The sequence below is a fragment of the Oncorhynchus mykiss genome, chromosome 6 (genome assembly GCF_057628025.1).
Source record: "Oncorhynchus mykiss isolate SJ-2025 chromosome 6, ASM5762802v1, whole genome shotgun sequence".
NCBI lineage: Eukaryota > Metazoa > Chordata > Actinopteri > Salmoniformes > Salmonidae > Oncorhynchus > Oncorhynchus mykiss.
The window spans coordinates 73,181,923-73,202,295 of record NC_143027.1 but is presented as its reverse complement, the minus strand read 5'-3'; the positions used below and the strand labels follow the sequence as shown (position 1 = coordinate 73,202,295).

At 45.2% G+C, this 20,373-nt stretch overlaps 1 protein-coding gene across 51 annotated transcripts in view; it reads right to left on the bottom strand.

Annotated features, from left to right (window-relative positions):
* Nucleotides 1–20,373, bottom strand: part of LOC100136290 (SOX-LZ) — a 200,174-nt gene that overhangs the window by 31,206 nt on the left and 148,595 nt on the right. For 24 of the 51 annotated variants that reach the window (XM_036979115.2, XM_090236763.1, XM_036979122.2 and 21 more), the window contains 5 exons: nucleotides 19,664–19,743; nucleotides 4,727–4,876; nucleotides 2,188–2,362; nucleotides 1,135–1,325; nucleotides 940–960 (listed from right to left, as the gene is read on the bottom strand). In XM_036979115.2, the coding sequence (XP_036835010.1) occupies nucleotides 940–960; nucleotides 1,135–1,325; nucleotides 2,188–2,362; nucleotides 4,727–4,876; nucleotides 19,664–19,743 (617 nt within the window). 51 annotated transcript variants of the gene reach the window in all.

Below are 20,373 nucleotides of genomic sequence, written 5' to 3'. Positions count from 1 at the left end.
CCTTTTTTAACGACACAACTCTGTGAGATGGGACTGAACTTTAAATGGTTTTATTGTCTGGTGGCATGGCGAGACAAGTTGATCCCACTGAGTTGTCAAACTATTGGTCATGTCCCTTGACTTGACACACTTCAGTCTGAGCTCACTGCATTGCCACCTGCGTAGACACAGATTTACCCCTAAAACTAAATTAAAGAAGAAATCAAAATAGATATTCGTAGATTTTTTAAAATATACATTGACCTAGTTGAATGTGTTGGTTAAAAGTGTCAGGTGTTGAAATATTAATGAAGCTCCGCTCCCAGTTCCTGCCTGCTCCTCACAGCCAACTGGCAATATGGCACCAATCAGAGGGAGGTGGATGTTTTTTTCTCTCCTTGATTGACTCATCGCTTGAAGATATTTTAAAAGGGAATCCCGGGGAGGGGAGTGTGTGTGCTCCTGGTACAAAGCGCCCCTGTCCCATGTCGAGGGACGGAGAGGGCCGTATGTCTGCTTTAATTGGGCAGAGACATCAGAGTGTTAACCCGCACCGGGCAGCACCATGGTCCGATCCTCTAACACCAACATCAACACATACGCATGCAAACATCATAACGCACGCACACACACACACACACACACACACACACACACACACACACACACACACACACACACACACACACACACACACACACACACACACACACACACACACACACACACACACACACACTTACACAAACAAACAAACACACACACACACACACACACACACACACACACACACACACACACACACACACACACACACACACACACAGCCATGCCAATGTCAATGTCAATAAAAACCACTACTCTGGACCAGCATTAAAGACAAACATTGGTCTGAAGAATTATATCTAAAAAAGAAAATAGCGGAAATCACTTTACTAGTTGTGGTTTTGGGCTACTCACAATGTACTCAGTGAACCAGCTCTGTTGGTGAGGAAAAAAGAGGGAGGGAAGGAGAAAAGAGAGACAGAGAGAGAAGAGTGAATAAACAGAAAGCAACATATAGGAAGATAAATGGAAGAGAGGAGAAAAGGAATGAGAGAGAATGAGACAGAGAGCTGGATGGCCAGACAGACGGACGGGGTCAGGGATTCTGACCTTGTCAGCCCTGCTGCAGTTGTTGAGGCCCATGCCTGTGAGGGCAGAGAGCTTGGCCTCCATGCCCTGCTGGTGGTGCTGCAGCTGCTCTCTCTGGATCTGTTCTCTCATCTTCCTGGCCTCCTGGATGGCCTTCATCACCGCATCCTGGTCCCCGAACAGCGCTGTGGAGTTCAGGCTGGACAGGATGTCTGGGGAGGGAGTCACACCCAGTTAACCCACACACACAGTAGATACACATTCACACTATTCATTTTGATTCAAAGTGAATGAGCCCACTGGCAGGTGTTCATCATCCTATGTGGAGAATCAAGCCTTGTAGGAGGTCCTCTTCCCTTTTTCCCCGTCAGGGAGTGTGTGTGCATGTGTGCGTGCAAGTGCACGTGTATGCTCCCTGAATCTGTGTACGGGTGGGTCTGTTTTAAAGACAGCGAGAGGCAGTAGACCGAGTCTGCCGACCTTCTTTGTGTAATTAACATCTCAAAGTTAGGTGAGGAGGGATGGCAGTTAAAGACACAGATATAGAATAAAACAAACATGGGGTTCAAACCCCCAGTCTGAGCGGAACAGCGGAAATGCAGGCACTTTAATGAAAGACTGCATTTAATAACAGTTAGCAAAGGCTGAGTAGAAAGGCTTAACATGAGACGGATGGTGAAACGTGAGACCTCTTAAAAACAAATCATGTGCTACAACATCCGCAGCTCTAGAATGCATGGTTTTTAATACCAAGGTTCCACCGAGATTAAGAGTTGCAATTGTGTCAACAGTTTTGTCTACAAGGATAAACGTCATTAACTTAAAAAAGGGCAACATTCAAAGCCATTTTTACAACTTGACAGTGTGAAATATTATATGTTCAACTCCCATTATCTAAACACAGAAAATAAAACCAACAAAATATCGAGCTTCGATCCTATATCACTGTTATGGAATTATAATGATCTTTCTATGTGATCGAGGGGGTGCCAACTTCAAAACAAATTCAGTCAGTGTGTATTGACTATTGGAGATGGAGCAGGAGGTGAGATGCAGAGTGTGGCCAGTTCTTACCCAGAGAAGACCCACGGCCCATTCCTCCGAGGGGACTGGGGATGCCGCTCTTGGACAGGCTGTTGGGGCTGGTCTTGCTGCCTGTGAACAGGCTGTGTGTGGGGGACGTGGGGGACTTGACCAGCTCTGCCGTCTTGGGCCGGGCGGACAGGTTGAGAGGCTGCGTTCCCTCCTCCTTGTGGAGATGGGGTAAGGGAGCGGAGTGGAAGAGAGAGCGAGCGAGAGAGAGAGAGAGAGAGAGTGGAAGAGGGAGAGAGAGATAGAAGAGAGATAGATAGGGAGAAACAGCAGGAGAGAGAGTGGAAGAGGGAGAGAGAGATAGGAGAGAGAGTGGAAGAGGGAGAGAGAGATAGAAGAGAGATAGATAGGAGAGAGAGTGGAAGAGGGAGAGAGAGATAGAGGGAGGGAGAGATAGATAGAAGATAGATAGATAGATAGGAGAGAGAGTGGAAGAGAGAGAGAGATAGAAGAGAGATAGAAGAGAGATAGAGAGGGAGAAACAGCGGGAGAGAGAGGAGACAGATGTGAATAAGGGCTCCTCCTATTGGAGGATGTGTGGGCTCCCAGACAACACTCTGCTTCTGGCTAATTACTAGCGCTCCTATCTGACCGTCCACTGCTCCCCCCTCTCCCTTCCCCTTCTCTCCTCTCCCCTCTTCTATCCTTCTCTACTCTCCCCCGCTTTTCCGCTCCTGTCCCCTCCTCTCTCATTCTCTTCCCTCCTCTCCTCATTCATCTGCTGGCACCATGCCATCATGGCCGTCCTCACAGTTGCTGAGCACCTTTGTTCACACTAATTAAATCTGATTTTGCCTCTCTGTACATCTTCGTCTGTTCTCCCTCTTCTCTGGTCTAAGAATGAATAATAACCACATTACAGAGATACATGGTGATGACTAAAGATGGTTGTAAGTAACAGTCATCAGACGTCAGTTGCGTTATCTAATTCATTAGGTTGTTTTCCAATTTCCTTTCTCATTTGCCGATACTGGTGTTAGTCATTTGTTTCATGTAATACTGCATCCAACCGTGTGTAATAAATGTATAACTGGTTTAGAATGCATTCTTTGTAAAGTTGTGTGAGTTAATGTGAGATGTCGGGTCACAGGAGGACATGTCTGCTGGGCTGGTTGCAGTACAGCACAGAGCAGCAGTAAGGTGTGATTGAGGCTGATGGTGATCTGTGGTGTTCTCCAGGCCAGTGTCTAGGAGCTCTTGGAGAGGATACCTGCTACCTAACTGGATGGTACTGTAGGTATTACACACGTACCAATGGAGGAAAGTACCTGGGTGGGTCAAGGATAGCTCTACTGCCTCCTTATGTATCTCTCTAGTGAAGTCTCTTCGCTGAGATTAGTCTGTATGCTGTTGTTAACAGTCTTTTTCAAAGCCCAAGTGTCTCCTTGTCCAAACATATGGCTGGCTCAGACACAGACTGCCTCAAGGCCTTGTTATTGCTGTGCCAATAACAGTTTGTCATCCAATGAAGCCAAAAGCTGACAAACAAAACTAACAGCAATCTAATTCTAACTAAAGATGAATACAGATGGGGCTTTGGGGACATATGTACTTTACATTAGTGTTTAATTATTGATAGTTCAAGGTCACAACCTTCGTGTTTAGAAGTATGATAAATACCCATAGAGCCCATTCAGAACGGCAACTCAATGTCACAATATCTGAGTGAAAAGGCCTGTAGGATCTGTGTAGTGCCTCTTATCTAACAAACAGCCTTGATGACATAGACCCTATAAGGTGACAGGGTTTAGGAGACAGCTTGATACAGGCCCATGGATGAGCTCCCAGGAGGCTGTGTGCCTGGGGTCATGGGGGAGGTGTGGTGGGGTTGTGGGGGAGGCCGTGTTTAGTTCCAGAGCTTGCATGCCGAAGAGAATACCAGAGAGAGAGAGAGAGAGAGAGAGAGCTGCCCTAATGTACCATTCAATGACATGATTTAAGTCCCTTCACTATAGTGATATTAAGCTACATTTTTCCAAATGGAGGCATGTTTCTGATTATGGCCTCGCATGGTGAGAGGATGATGTATCTACTCTATGCTCCATACGGAGGTCTGGTGGATCCAGGCCATGCAGTAGCAGACCCTGCTCTTGGGTTTATTTACAAGACAATAAGAGTCATCAATCCTTCCTTTTCCCATCACTTTTTAAACTGCATTTACATACGAGTGATTCTCTCTCTGTTCTAATGGTTTTGTTCCGTCATAATAAAAAAGGTTCTGCTGTTCCTTGTGATCTGAAACCATGTGTTCCACAAATTCTCTCACTTAGAGCGCCCACAGCCATAGCAACCATGTCCACAGAGTTCTGGTTGAGAGAGAGTGGGCCTTGTTAAAGGCCCACAGATTGATGGGCCGGTAAGAAGTTTGGCCCAGTATTAGCACAGAACACAGAGCAGCAGCACCACTACCACTACTACCACTCATTTACTGAGTTATCAGCAGGCTGGGTCAAGAACCACTCCCAGTACTTAGGCAGTGGGCTGTAGGTGGGTGAAGTGAGGGGTGAGAGGCGGGGCCTACCTTGACTTGAGTGATAGGGCTGGAGGATCTCTTGTCGTTCTTCAGGCCGGAGGGGGAGATGGGCCCGCTGTTGTTGGGAGGCTGGGGGAGTGGCGGCATCTTGGCTCCAGGAGAGACCTGCATGCTGGCAAGCTGGGCGGCATACAGTTGCTGTAGAGAGGAGAGGGAGGAAACCCACAAGTCATTAACATCCAAAGCCAGACACCATTCAAAGCTTTTTCTCTTTCTCTCTTTTCCACTCTTTCTCTCTCTGTCTCTCTTGCTCTCTGTCTCTCTCTCACTCTCTGTGTCTCATTCACGTCTTCCTCTCTTTCCATGCCTGGCAGAGAACCTCCATCAAAGGTCTTTACTGTATATCAAAGCTTGAATCCAGGGAGAGACAGCAGCCTTAAAAACCACACAGCCATGGCTCTCATTCAGCACACTTGGAGCGCTCTTTTTCCACTCATCACAGAGAGAAGTTTTCAGACTCAACAGGAGAGAGACTGTTCTGCTTTCCCTCCACAGTAGAGAGGTTTCTGTTGGGCTTTCTGGTCTGTAATAGGACACTACTACACAGCCACCTGAGCTGGCCCTCTATACGCCTGCCATCCCACACGGTTAGAAAACCAAACCCAGTTGGACTCCCATCACAGAACACATTAAACGCATACATTATTCAGGCTGCACAAAGACCATTGATGTCATCATGCTTATTTTCCTTGCCGATAAATCAGTAACCAGTGGTGACTTACCACTCAGACGTGTGGTTTTGATGACTGGCTAAGCGTTTAATGACAATCACGTTTCCACACTGAAAAGCGGTTGAACTCTGTACAATATTATATGGGTCTACTGCTGTCCTGATTACCTGGCAGGCGCTTAGTGAACGGGTTATTAGGCATACTGATATGGCTTTTGAAAACATATTTAAAATAAAAGTTGTCAGACACACATCACAGAAAACGGTTTTGGGTCACAAACCGATAAACATCGTAATTTAAATAAACTTAAGATATAAGGAAGGCAGATTGTCTATCATTGATGAAAGCTGGAGGCTTTAGTGATGCCTGTTAAAACTTCTAGGCACTATGAACTAGAGGTCGACCGATTATGATTTTTCAACGCCAATACCGATTATTGGAGGACCAAAAAAAGACGGAACTGATTAATCGGCTGATTTTTATATATATATATTTGAAATAATGACAATTACAACAATACTGAATTAACACTTTTAGTTTAACTTAATATAATAAATAAATAACATCTCAAATAAATAATAAAACTTGCTCAATTTGGTTTAAATAATGCAAAAACAAAGTGTTGAAGAAGAAAGTAAAAGTGCAATATGTGCCATGTAAAAAAGCTAACGTTTAAGTTCCTTGCTCAGAACATATGAATGCTGGTGGTTCAATATTCCCAGTTCTTCAATATTCCCAGTTAAGAAGTTTTAGGTTGTAGTTATTATTGGATTTGTGATGCGTCGACTATTTCTCTCTCTACCATTTGTATTTCATAAACCTTTGACTATTGGATGTTCTAATAGGACTTTAGTATTGCCAGCCTCATCTTGGGAGTTGAAAGGTTTGAAGTCATAAAGAGCACTGTTCTTCAAGCATTGCTAAGAGCTGCTGGCAAACGCAGTAAAGTTTGAATGAATGCTTATGAGCCTGCAGCTGCCTACCACCACTCAGTCAGACTGCTCTATCACATATCAAATCATAGGGTGGTGCAGTGGTCTAGAGCACTGCACTGTAGCACTAGCTGTGCCACCAGAGACCCTCGGTTCGCGCCCAGGCTCTGTCACAGCCGGCCGCGACCGGGAAGTCTGTGGGGTGACGCACAATTGGCCTAGCGTCATCCGGGTTAGGGAGGGTTTGGCCGGTAGGGATATCCTTGTCTCATTGCGCACCAGCGACTCCTGTGGCAGGCCGGGCGCAGTGCACGCTAACCAAAGTCACCAGGTGCACGGTGTTTCCTCCAACACGTTGGTGCGGCTGGCTTCCGGGTTGGATGCGTGCTGTGTTAAGAAGCAGTGCGTCTTGGTTGGGTTGTGTTTCGGAGGACACATGACTTTCGACCTTTGTCTCTCCCGAGCCCGGACAGGAGTTGTAGCGATGAGACAAGATAATAGCTACTAACAATTGGACACCACGAAATTGGGGAGAAAAAAGGGGCTAAAATTAAAAAAATATTAATAATAATCAAATCATAGACTTAATTATAATATAATAAACACACAGAAATACGAGCCTTTAGTCATTAATATGGTCAAATCCGGAAACTATTCTTTTGAAAACAAAACTTATTTTTTTTGTGTAATACAGAAAATATTTTATCGAACGGGTGGCAACCCTAAGTCTAAATATTTCTGTTACATTGCTCAACTTTCGATGTTATGTCATAATTATGTAAAATTCTGGCAAATTAGTTTGCAACGAGCCAGGCGGCCCAAACTGTTGCATATACCCTGACTCTGCTTGCACTGAACGCAAGAGAAGTGACACAATTTCCCTAGTTAATACTGCCTGCTTACATACATTTATTTTAACTAAATATGCAGGTTTAAAAATATATACTTCTGTGTATTGATTTTAAGAAAGGCATTGATGTTTATGGTTAGGTACAGTCGTGCAAAGATTGCTTTTTCGGCAATGCGCTTTTGTAAAATCAGCACCTGTTTGGCGAAGTTGAATTAGGCTGTGATTCGATGATAAATTAACAGGCACCGCATTGATTATATGCACCGCAGGACAAACTAGTTAACCTAGTAATATCATCAACCACGTGTAGTTACCTAGTGATTATGCAAAGACAGTTTTTTATAAGATAAGTTTAATGCTAGCTAGCAGCTTACCTTGGCTCCTTGCTGCATTTGCGTAACAGGTGGTCAGCCTGCCAAAAAGTCTCCTCGTGGAGTGCAATGTAATCGCCAATAATCGGTGTCCAAAAAGGCAGATTACGGATTTTTATGAAAACTTGAAATCGGCCGACCTCTACTATGAACATGTGAGTTATAAATCATGGTTATCTAATAACATTCAAATACAAATCTGACTTTCCACTATTATCCAGTCAGTTTGAACACAGCATAAAGAAGATTGTTTTATGATCAGATCTGGAGTTGATTATGTTTTTGTACTGACCCCTCTCTAAGAGACCACTAAGACCCACTCCCTATGTTGTCAGCGCTACTGTTTGCCTCAGGCTATTATTGATTGGCCACCAGGTAAGTGGTTAAATTGGCTTTTGTCCCGTGCTGTAAGTGGCAGGGGTCTGTCAACTAGGACTGCTGTCTCAGAGTGAGGGCTAGGTAGTGTACAATATGTACAATCATTCACAGCTCCAGACCAGACAGACACCACCTCATCACTCCTTTCTGGCTCAGAGTAGGTAAGCCGCTCTGTTTCTATGTTATTCAAATGGATGGCGTTGTCAAGGGGAATTTACTTTCTGTTCGGTATCACCAATCAGCATGCCCCGTCTCATTTCCTGGTTTGCCGAGGCCCCATACAGACTCCATTTGTGTGGATGGAAAATGTGGCACAGCCCTGGTGGCCTGTGTGCCCCACCCTCCATAGTGCAGACGCAGACCAAAGCCAAACAAAGCACTTTGTGTCCTGCTCACATATCTCCAGATATAAACATGTATACTCTCCTGGACCAAACTTTATCGTCACCACATACACGGCACACAAAAGGTTCATTCTTCTGGGGGACCCGAGGCGAACAACAGCACATGGGCAACGGAAATGACCGACTGATTATGTTCCCACAATGATAGAACTGCCCCCACCTCACACACAAACAGCCTTTTGTCTTCAAGGGGCCACAGAAATGGACACAACTCTACCCCCCACCCCAAATCCATCTCACTAATACAACGTTGAGTTAGTTTGAGCATTTTGTGTTAGGGTGACATAGTTGAGTTAGTTTGAGCCTTTTGGGTTATGGTGACATAGTTGGGTTAGTTTGAGAATTTTGGGTTAGGGTGACATAGTTGAGTTAGTTTGAGCATTTTGGGTTAGGGTGACATAGTTGAGTTAGTTTGAGCATTTTGGGTTAGGGTGACATAGTTGAGTTAGTTTGAGCATTTTGGGTTAGGGTGGCATAGTTGTTTGCAGAGGAGTTGAGCATGGTCCTCGTTGAGCTGCCTGACTATGTCTCTAGGCTACACGTGAGGCTCCAGTCTGTGTAGGAGCGGAGCGGAAGCCAAGTCTGTTGGACAGATGTTTGTTAACAGAGCTGTAGATGGGCAAAGCCCCTGACCTTAAGTGGGAAGAACTTTATTGTTCCGGAAAAAGAGCATAATTGGGTTTTGCTTCAAATTAGAGGCAGTCAGCCTGGCTTTTGTGAGGCCTGATTAGCAGGACGTAGCCATGGGGTGAGGAGCTGCAGCACTACCCAGCACAGGCAGACTCCAGGAGGTAAGAAACAATAAACACAATCAGGAGAGCAGGAAGACATGCAGGAGGGAGGTGTGACACGACACACAGTCCACCACTAACTAAACCATGCACCGCTCAAGGACAGAGAGGAGGTAGGGCAGAGGAGGGCTGCCACGTCTCCAGTGCATTTCAGCCTAGTTGTGTAAAAAGGTACGTGTTAACTAGCCGTGTACTAGGTGAAACAGAGGGGTGTGAGTTTGAGGGAGAGAGAGGGAGAGGGGGAGACAGGAGACAGCCTCTGGTTGACCTGACTGACTGACTAACACTGTCTCTGGCCAGGACACATGTTCCAGTCCCCTAACTGAAGGACATCTGCCTTCCCCATGCCCCACACATCTGCCTTCCCCATGCCCACACTTACTCCCTTCCCCCACGCCCCCCTCCATCTTGCAGGGCTGCCACGGCAGAAGGTGCCTGTTGGTAATGAGGGTCACACTGAAAGTCAATGGTAAGACAGTGATCATGGGCTGGGGAAGGGGCAGAGGCTGGGGACTGGGAAGAACTGGATTGGTGCCCCAGGTCCACTATGGCCAGCATGCAGCAGGTGGAGTCCTGAGTGGTCTCTGCTCTCTGCTCTCATCATCAGCAGTAGTGGTTTCACCCTGCACTCTCCTATTGCCACAAAAACAAACTACTCCCAAGCACTAAAACGCTTGACTTCACTGTCCTTACCAATTAAAATGGAAACGGCTATTGAGGGTAGGACTATGCCAGTGTTTGTGTTGAGTGAGTGTATGTGAGAGAGCGATAGAGAGAGAGAGAGAGAGAGAGAGAGAGAGAGAGGGAGACAGGGAGAGAGAGAGAGAGAGGGAGTGAGAGAGAGAGAGGGATAGAGAGAGAGAGAGAGCGAGAGAAAGAGAGAGAGAGAGAGAGAGACATTGTTAAAACACTGTATATATATAATATATATATAATATGACATTTGTAATGTCTTTATCGTTTTGAAACTTCTGTATGTGTAATGTTTACTGTTAATTTTTATCGTTTATTTCACTTTATATATTAACTTTATATATTATCTACCTCACTTGCTTTGGCAATGATAACACATGTTTCCCATGCCAATAAAGCCCTTGAATTGAATTGAATTGAGATAAATAGATAGATAGATAGATAGATAGATAGATAGATAGATAGATAGAGAGAGAGAGAGAGAGAGAGAGAGAGAGAGAGAGAGAGAGAGAGAGAGAGAGAGAGAGAGAGAGAGAGAGAGAGAGCTTTGACTATGTACAGACTCAGTGAGCATAGCCTTGCTATTGAGAAAGGCCGCCGTAGGCAGACATGGTTCTCAAGAGAAGACAGGAAGGATATGTGCTCACTGCCCACGAAATGAGATGGAAACTGAGCTGCACTTCCTAACCTCCTGCCCAATGTATGACCATATTAGAGAGACATACAGTGCCTTGCGAAAGTATTCGGCCCCCTTGAACTTTGCGACCTTTTGCCACATTTCAGGCTTCAAACATAAAGATATAAAACTGTATTTTTTTGTGACGAATCAACAACAAGTGGGACACAATCATGAAGTGGAACGACATTTATTGGATATTTCAAACTTTTTTAACAAATCAAAAACTGAAATATTGGGCGTGCAAAATGATTCAGCCCCTTTACTTTCAGTGCAGCAAACTATCTCCAGAAGTTCAGTGAGGATCTCTGAATGATCCAATGTTGACCTAAATGACTAATGATGATAAATACAATCCACCTGTGTGTAATCAAGTCTCCGTATAAATGCACCTGCACTGTGATAGTCTCAGAGGTCCGTTAAAAGCGCAGAGAGCATCATGAAGAACAAGGAACACACCAGGCAGGTCCGAGATACTGTTGTGAAGAAGTTTAAAGCCGGATATGGATACAAAAAGATTTCCCAAGCTTTAAACATCCCAAGGAGCACTGTGCAAGCGATAATATTGAAATGGAAGGAGTATCAGACCACTGCAAATCTACCAAGACCTGGCCGTCCCTCTAAACTTTCAGCTCATACAAGGAGAAGACTGATCAGAGATGCAGCCAAGAGGCCCATGATCACTCTGGATGAACTGCAGAGATCTACAGCTGAGGTGGGAGACTCTGTCCATAGGACAACAATCAGTTGTATATTGCACAAATCTGGCCTTTATGGAAGAGTGGCAAGAAGAAGGCCATTTCTTAAAGATATCCATAAAAAGTGTTGTTTAAAGTTTGCCACAAGCCACCTGGGAGACACACCAAACATGTGGAAGAAGGTGCTCTGGTCAGATGAAACCAAAATGTAACTTTTTGGCAACAATGCAAAACGTTATGTTTGGCGTAAAAGCAACACAGCTGAACACACCATTCCCACTGTCAAACATGGTGGTGGCAGCATCATGGTTTGGGCCTGCTTTTCTTCAGCAGGGACAGGGAAGATGGTTAAAATTGATGGGAAGATGGATGGAGCCAAATAGAGGACCATTCTGGAAGAAAACCTGATGGAGTCTGCAAAAGACCTGAGACTGGGACGGAGATTTGTCTTCCAACAAGACAATGATCCAAAACATAAAGCAAAATCTACAATGGAATGGTTCAAAAATAAACATATCCAGGTGTTAGAATGGCCAAGTCAAAGTTCAGACCTGAATCCAATCGAGAATCTGTGGAAAGAACTGAAAACTGCTGTTCACAAATGCTCTCCATCCAACCTCACTGAGCTCGAGCTGTTTTGCAAGGAGGAATGGGAAAAAATGTCAGTCTCTCGATGTGCAAAACTGATAGAGACATACCCCAAGCGACTTACAGCTGTAATCGCAGCAAAAGGTGGCGCTACAAAGTATTAACTTAAGGGGGCTGAATAATTTTGCACGCCCAATTTTTCAGTTTTTGATTTGTTAAAAAAGTTTGAAATATCCAATAAATGTTGTTCCACTTCATGATTGTGTCCCACTTGTTGTTGATTCTTCACAAAAAAATACAGTTTTATATCTTTATGTTTGAAACCTGAAATGTGGCAAAAGGTCGCAAAGTTCAAGGGGGCCGAATACTTTCGCAAGGCACTGTATTTCCCTCAGATTACACAGATCCACAAAGAATTCGAAAACAAATCCAATTTTGAAAAACTCCCAAATCTACTGGGTGAAATTCCACAGAGTGCCATCACAGCAGCATGATTTGTGACCTGTTGCCACGAGAAAAGGGCAACCAGTGAAGAACCAGTGAAGAACACACACCATTGTAAATACAACCCATATTTATGCTTATTTATTTTATCTTGTGTCCTTTAACCATTTGTACATTGTTAAAACACTGTATATATATAATATGACATTTGGATTGTCTTTATTGTTTTGAAACTTCTGTATGTGTAATGTTTACTGTTCATTTTTATTGTTTATTTCACTTTATATATTCACTTTATATATTATCTACCTCACTTGCTTTGGCAATGTTAACACATGTTTCCCATGCCAATAAAGCCCCTTGAATTGAATTGAATTGAATTGAGAGAGATAGTGTGAGAGTGAGAGGGGAAAAGAGAGAGAGGTAAAGAGTGAGAGAGGAAAAGAGAGAGAGAGAGGAAAAGAGAGAGCAATGGGGGTGAATAATGACCTCTTTTAACACAACAAGTTATGTCTATGATAAATGTCATCTTATGGTTTCAGTGCTATACTATAAATCGTTGGGGCTGGTAAAGTTTCCTGTTTTTCTGGATGTTTGACATTATGCTCCCTCAGCCATCACCCCTCCCCCATGGCTCTGCTGGGCAGGCAGGCAGGCACAGAGGTCCTACTGCCTGGGTTCTCCTGGGGAGGATGCTATTTCTGCCAGAACACAGAAACATGAACGAAAACTGAACAAAGCCTCTGTGTTGACTCCTACAGTATCCCCTTCCTCACAGAAAACAGTTAAAACACACACACAAACACACACACACACACCCTTCCTGCGACCCCGTCCCTCCCTCCTTCTCTCCCTCCTTCCCTTCCTCCCTCCCCCGTCTCTCCCAGAAGAGCAGAGCACATCTCAGCGAGCATGGATTCCAAATGAGCGAGCCAGGCCCAAGGTCAGCTTGTTAGCCTCTAGTAATTAAAAACAAGCCCTCTGGAGGCGGCAGAGGTTAAACGAGGAGGTTCACTTTTCTGCCTGCGACAACATTATACTGAGATTACACACTCCACTGATGTAGGACATCTCAGCACATGTCCAGACCATGCGCCCAGCATATTAGACTCAACAGAGACTATTTAGATATAGTATAGGGCATATATATAAAAGGCAATAGATCAATTACCCTTTTTTATGTATAAGGAAAACTCATTATTTTTGCGTCTTGGATAAACCAATCCATTCGGAACAAAATAATGATTGTCAATCCCAATTAATTAGATTTGTGTTGTTTCAGCCTGGTATTCGTTAAGTTTCCACACTTTTAATTTGGTGTTAAACGAAAAGGAAAAGCAACAACTAGAGAGGAGCACTGATAACAGGCAGAGTAGGTTCAGTACGTAGGTTCTGCAATTTGTGAACTTGGGGCAGAGGAGGGAGAGCGAGGGGGATATGGATTGGGCTTTGGGGGAAAAACAGGGAGGGAAAAAAACATTTCTCAGAAAAACAAGCTGTAGAATCTTGTTTGTTCTTAAAGAGAAGGGCAAGGCCAAAGCTCAGTGACAGATGCTGTAAAATACAGTGGCAGATTTGGAAAGCCTTCCTGCTCCCAGCCATTATGGTGCATTACACACTTACAACAACTGAGGCCTCAGATTCAACTCACTCTGATGCAACAGACACACTGGAATACATCTCTGCAGAGTATAAATGACTGAAAGAAGACACAGCTATTCTATACATCACGGCATTGTGTGTGTGATGTCTGTCCGCTGTTTGAGGCAGTGGGTGTTCTCTCTCTCTCTCTCTCTCTCTCTCTCTCTGTCATTCTCTCTCTCTCTCTCTCCCTCTCTCTCTCTCTCTCTCTCTCTCTCTCTCCCTCTCTCTCTCTCTCTCTCTCTCTCTCTCTCTCTCTCTCTCTCTCAGTCACCTCTGCCTTGCCTCTGCTGAGCAGTGGGGAGGACATGAGGGCATTAATTGTGCTCCGGTGCACCCCGCCGTTTAAAAGGCAGCGCAGCGCCAGCCCCGTTTGCCACAAGGCTTGTACAGGCTCATTGCCCAGGGCGACCAGGCAGGCTGACCCAGGCCAGGCCCAGATGTCAAAGAGTGGAGCCAGGCGTCCTGGTGCACTGTGCCGATGCTTTCCAGTATGGCCCAACATCTGTCTCATCTGCTGGCACCCAACCTGCTCCCCTGCTCTACCCCTCCTCTTTCTCTCTTTCTCTCTCTTTCCAGCCTGCCTCTAATACACACACACAAATGCACACACTCTCAACAACACAATCCTTCTCATCTTGGATCTAACTATCCTAGCCTAGCACTGTGTGGGTTCTTCAGGCCCAAAGCTCCTAGTCATCAGTCAGGCCCCTGAGCCAGCCCTCACATTCAGCGCCTCTCACTGCATTATCCACTCTGTCCATCTGTCCCTCTGTTCACGAAATAGTCTATCCAGCTGCTCACCTAGCCTTCCCATTAGCTCTCCTCCTCTCCACACACAGCTAGCACTGCTGCACTGCTCTGGGTTACCTTCAAAGACCACACTCCTCTCTTTTCCTCTCCTCACAAACAGAGAACCAGCTGCTCTCTCTCTCTCTCTCTCTCTCTCTCTCTCTCTCTCTCTCTCACACACACACTCTCTCTCTCTCTCTCTCTCTCTCTCTCACTCTCTCTCTCTCTGTCTGTCTGTCTCAGTTTTTCTCTCTTTAAACTCAAAGTGAAAAGTGCTTCACTTGTTGTTGGTGATGGCAGAGGCCCCAGTCTCTCCACACATCCGGAGTACACATGCATTTGCCTCCAAACAAAAGATAATACCAGGTTTCCTGCTCTCCCTCTCTGTCTGGGAGTCTTTGAGACTCTGAGTCCTCCCTGTCACTCCAGCCGTCTCAGCCACTGAGTGCCCTCCACACGCATCTCTCTCTGCTCAGATCTGGTCTGGTTGTCATTGTAGCACATGGGCTGCTGCTTTTCATGTATTTATGACAGCGAGGCTGGAGCAGGTTTAGCATGGGGCCTGAGTGATACCATTTCCACTGTGATGGATGGTAATTGCAGTGTAAAGTCACCACTCAAGCAATTTAACATCCAATATTTTAAAGCTTAAGGATGTGGCGGCCTGTGTAATTTGGGGAAGAAAAGGAGCAGGAGTGACACACAAAGAGCATAAGAAAAGACATGAGAGAAAGAAAGAGGGTAATATACAAAGTAGGAGATGGAGGAGAAAGCAGGGAGATATAGATGAGAGAAAGGGGTAGAGCGAGATTGAGGGGCAGAGAGAGATAGGGAGAAAATGTGAGATTTGACAGAGTGAAAGCAGAGGCTCCTATTTGCTGCTCTCTCTGATCCTCTATAGAGAGGACACAGATGTTCCGCTTTATCCAATGATGATTTCTCTAAAACTGCTTAAACCCCAAAGTCTGGCTCCAATGATAAAAAACAGTCCTGTCTAAAGTTCCCTCCTGTTTATCACCCTGGTAAAAGGCCCCAACAATGTATCAGGCCAAAATCAGCTTTAAGGAAATTGTTTTTCAGAGGGCAATTTCTGGGAGAGGGGATAGCGTACAGACAACAAATTAAGTGCAACTCCAAATAGAAAATTAATTTGTGAAATTTAAGGAAATTCTTCTCTTGTTTTGTCCACTCAATTGAATATAGTGGGTGGCGGGACACATCGGGGGTACAATCTGAGCACAAATTCCCCTGTTAGGTGAGATGTGTCAGTTGTAATCAGGCCAGGACAGTCCAGGATGGAGCCATTGTTTCCTGCTTGTCCTGAGCTCATCCCAGGCCTGAGTGGACCCTAATGAAGAGGGGCACTCGGTTGGAGGGATAGTTTACACCTTCTCTCCTGTGACTCGTAGACGAGGGCCAATCTGTCAGGGAAGCACTGAGTGAAATTGCCCTGTGTACTGAAAATGCCTGGCGACAGCCTCTCCCTGCCAGCCACCATGGCCACGCCATCCCACCCTGTATTGACAAGCAAATTACACTCTCCAACACTCAAACGCACCGACCAAGATTAATTTACATCCATCAGCCCTAAACCTTTGTTACCATGGTTTTTTATGCCTGGAGAGAAAGGGCAGAGAGGAGGGGGAGTGAGAGGATCCTCCACGCAGGGCCCAGACTGTTATGACAGTGGAGATTGTGAGCGGGTGCGTGGCCAACATTAAGACTGACAGAGCGGCTAGCATCCCTGACTGGATGGCTGAGCACATTACCGCTGCTGCATTGTGGGAATTAATTCCTCCAATAAGATACTTTTTTAAGGTTCATATATTTCACAATCTAAACTGAGTAAATTGGTGAAAATTATACCTTGCCAGGCTGCTGACAGGGAGAGATATTTTAATTAGAAAGGCATGCTGAGCCAATGCCATGCAGGGGGAGGGTCCTCAGCCCAGGAAGTTGAAGGGGTTGCAGGTGAGGGGGGTTTGCAGAGTCTCAGTGCTTCCTGTCTGGTGATGTGTGAAAACCAAACTTAGTGATATGGTCATTACTGATGATCACACCCAGAACACACACACTTCTGTCTGACTGATCCTCCACAGGATCTCCTCGGCAATTAGCAGCACAGATGCTTTGTTAAAAGATTAGCATGTAGAATAAGAGCCTACACAGACTAGGAGAGACATCAGAAATACACTGCTGGAAAAAACATGATGACCCACTGGGCACAGTCATCAGTTGAACGTCTAGTTTTGATTTACATTTGGTTGAGTTGTCAACTAATGTGAATTCAGTGGGAAATCAACAAAACATGTCACCATGTCATTGGATTTAGGTTCAAAGTTGGTTGAAAAAAATACCAAATGACCTTATGTTGATGACTTCTTTCAAATCCAATCAGTTTTCTACATTGATTAAACATCATTTCCCAGTAGAAACTAACATCATAATGTGATGCTTCCTGTACTTACAGGTAAATGCACTGCTCAAATGACAGTAGTTGTCCTCTCACTGACAAGGAGCCACAGTGTAAGCCAGACAACTGCCGGACAAAGTGTCTCCTCATATCCTCTCACCACAAATGACACATCTCCTCTTTGTAGCACTGTTGTTCTTGTTGACTAAAATAACATATTGTCTGCTTCTTTGGTCCTGATGTGACTTGTGTGACACACACAGAGCTCCTGCTGTGTTCTCTCTTGGCGTCTCCCTCTGTTTCATTGGTAGACTTGAGGGAGATGGGCGGCGGAAGCTAACACTATTATCACTATGAGAGGAGAGAGAGAACTTAACTTAATCACTTCCATCTCTGCCTTCATATTCTGTTTTAATCATCCTGTCCCCCAGCGCTTTGTAGAAGAAGTGATAGGAGTCACATGGTTAGCTTGTTGATCCCAGCACTAGAGAAAAGGGCATGTTTGACTTGCCTTGCTGTTTTAAGGGGGACTCTATGCAGGGTAAATAGCAGCCGGCAGCCAGAATATACCACAGGCGGACAGGCTTCAATTAATAGGAATGCACCTCTTTTTGTTTACTGAGTTCTCTAAAGGTCAGCCAAGTCATGGTCTTGGAGGCTCTGTTTTCGCCCATTCCCAGGGTTAAATACGTTATCAGAATTAATGGCTGAAGCCCCCTCCTCACCCCAGCCTAATCTTCAGATATGTGGCTAGCCCATCTGACCTAGAACACAACTAGAAATAGACACTCAGTGGGGCAAGACTGTGCTAACCTCAAGCTTTCTCTATGATACGCAAACAGAGAGTAACACACACACACACACACACACACACATACTCACAGACACACACACAAGAAGAACATGAGCAGACTCATCCCACACCTTCCACGTTCCTGATGGTTCTTCCCATGGCTGCATGTCTCGCTGCGTGATAAAGCAGGGCTCTCCAGCTCCAACTGCAAGCATTGTTAGAACTTGCCAAGGCTCATTAATGCTGAGAGCGATAAGCTCTGAAGGACAAATTGTGCTCATGTATCAGCAAGAAGAAAAAGTTACAAGACACTTTCCTCTCAGCCTTCCCCTCCTCCCTCCTCCTAGTCCTGTCTCCCTCTGGTTTTGTTTTGTTTCAGTCCAGGCTATCAGAATCCTGGCTATCTGAATCCTGGCTACCAGAATCCTGGCTATCTGAATCCTGGCTATCAGAATCCTGGCTATCAGAATCCTGGCTATCAGAATCCTGGCTATCAGAATCCTGGCTATCAGAATCCTGGCTATCAGAATCCTGGCTATCAGAGAGCTTAATGTTTAATTGCTATCAACAGCTTATCACTTTTGTTGAAAAAACAGGGGCCACAAAAAGCAGGCGCTTGGAGAGTTGTTTTTCTTTTTCTTTCTTTTTTTCGCTCTCCTTTCTCCTTTGTTTCAAAGGCAGAACATTAAAGTCTACTGACGATCCTTATTCAAGTAGTTTCAGATAGCCTTAAATATTTATGATTACAGTTTCAAAAGATATCCTCAATCTTCATACTTCACAGAACTGCAAAGGGCGCTTTGATAATTTCTTAAGCAAGCAGGCAGGAGTAATAGCATTAGTGTAATTGTACAGAGGGTTTCGCTGCTTCCATAGCCATTCTGTGTATTGGTTATGTAAATAGAACTCAGAGAAAGTAACCTGGGGAATACATATTGTCAATTTGGATAGAATTGCATGCTCGGGCCTGGAGAGGAGCTGGATGGTAATAGTGCTGATAATTATAACGGTAATGACTATGAAGATGGAACCTAGATAATTATCTTTATTAAACAGTATAGCCTGGGGTTAGCCCCTGACCCCAGTTCAGCTCTAACAGCTTCATGTGAACGCCCCTGCAGGGCTTTGGAGCCTATCCCAGCATTCTCTCCTTCTGTTCAGGAATCTCTCTCTCTCTCTCTCTCTCTCTCTCTCTCTCTCTCCCGCTCTCTCTCATGCTCTCTCTCATGCTCTCTCTCCCGCTCTCTCTCATGCTCTCTCCCGCTCTCTCTCATGCTCTCTCTCATGCTCTCTCCCGCTCTCTCTCATGCTCTCTCTCCCGCTCTCTCTCATGCTCTCTCCCGCTCTCTTTCATGCTCTCTCTCAGGCTCTCTCCCGCTCCCGGTCTCCCGATTACATTTAGACTGCACACCCCTCTGTCTGCACACAACACATACTGCTTTAGGTCATACAGTGTAATGCAGGAACATCAGAGGTCTGTATTTAACTTTCCTAATACAGTAAACAGTCTCTGTCTGATAGATTCTACAGGAGGTGATTAAGGTAACTGGAGTGATTTTAATTCCCTCTAATAACTATTATTATCCTAACTCCCATCTCTGGTGGAGCTATGGGGTTAAATCCTCTATAAAACAGGGTAAACTGCATGTGTAAGGTGATAAGCTTGTAGGAGCTAGGGCCTCCAGGATTATTTAGTGTGCAGCTCACTACTTAGCATACAGCTGCTTAGCCGTTTTTCTGCCCTGGGCTTGGCAGGCGTCCTGAGCAGCATTCTTTGTGGTAGCACATACCTGAAGCTGGAGGGGGCTGAGTCCTGACGCTGCCGCAGCTGCCATTGTGGATGGAATGAACTGCACCGGGTAGTTGTCACCTGTCGGGGGGAGAGAACAATGTGCACAGGTTGAGACAATGAGCTAAGGGAGCCGGGCCCACAGCGGCCAGGCATGTGCCAACACAGTCCCTGGGACCTCTTCTCCCTCTCCTCTCCTCCTCTGGGCCCTTGGCTACCGGCCCAAACATCTGCACCAACAAAAGGCTCAGCTGGGCCGACTGGAGCAGCATTACTCAGGAACGAATCCCTCCTCACCACCCCCCTCCTCACTAACCACCTCCTCACCACCCCCCTCCTCACTAACCCCCTCCCCACCACCCCCCTCCTCAAACTCCCACTCCCTGCTCTCCATCTCCACGCTGGAAACCAACAGGCACTATGAAAGGTGTGTGTGTGTGTGTGTTAAATATCTGTGTGATTATAAGTGATTACACAGAGGAAGTGGCGTGTTCTCTCAGGCATTTGTAGGCATGCCCTGCTATTGTTTGACACAACATTGTTTGTTTGGCAGTGAGAGTTTTGGCAAACAAGAGAGAACAGTGCTTTAAGAAACTAGTTCGAACAAGTGTGTTGTTACAATAACACGGTTAACAAATAACATTCTTATCTTGGTATCACAACAATCTAACCAGTATGAACGACTCTTTTTATATCATTTTTATTTGATTG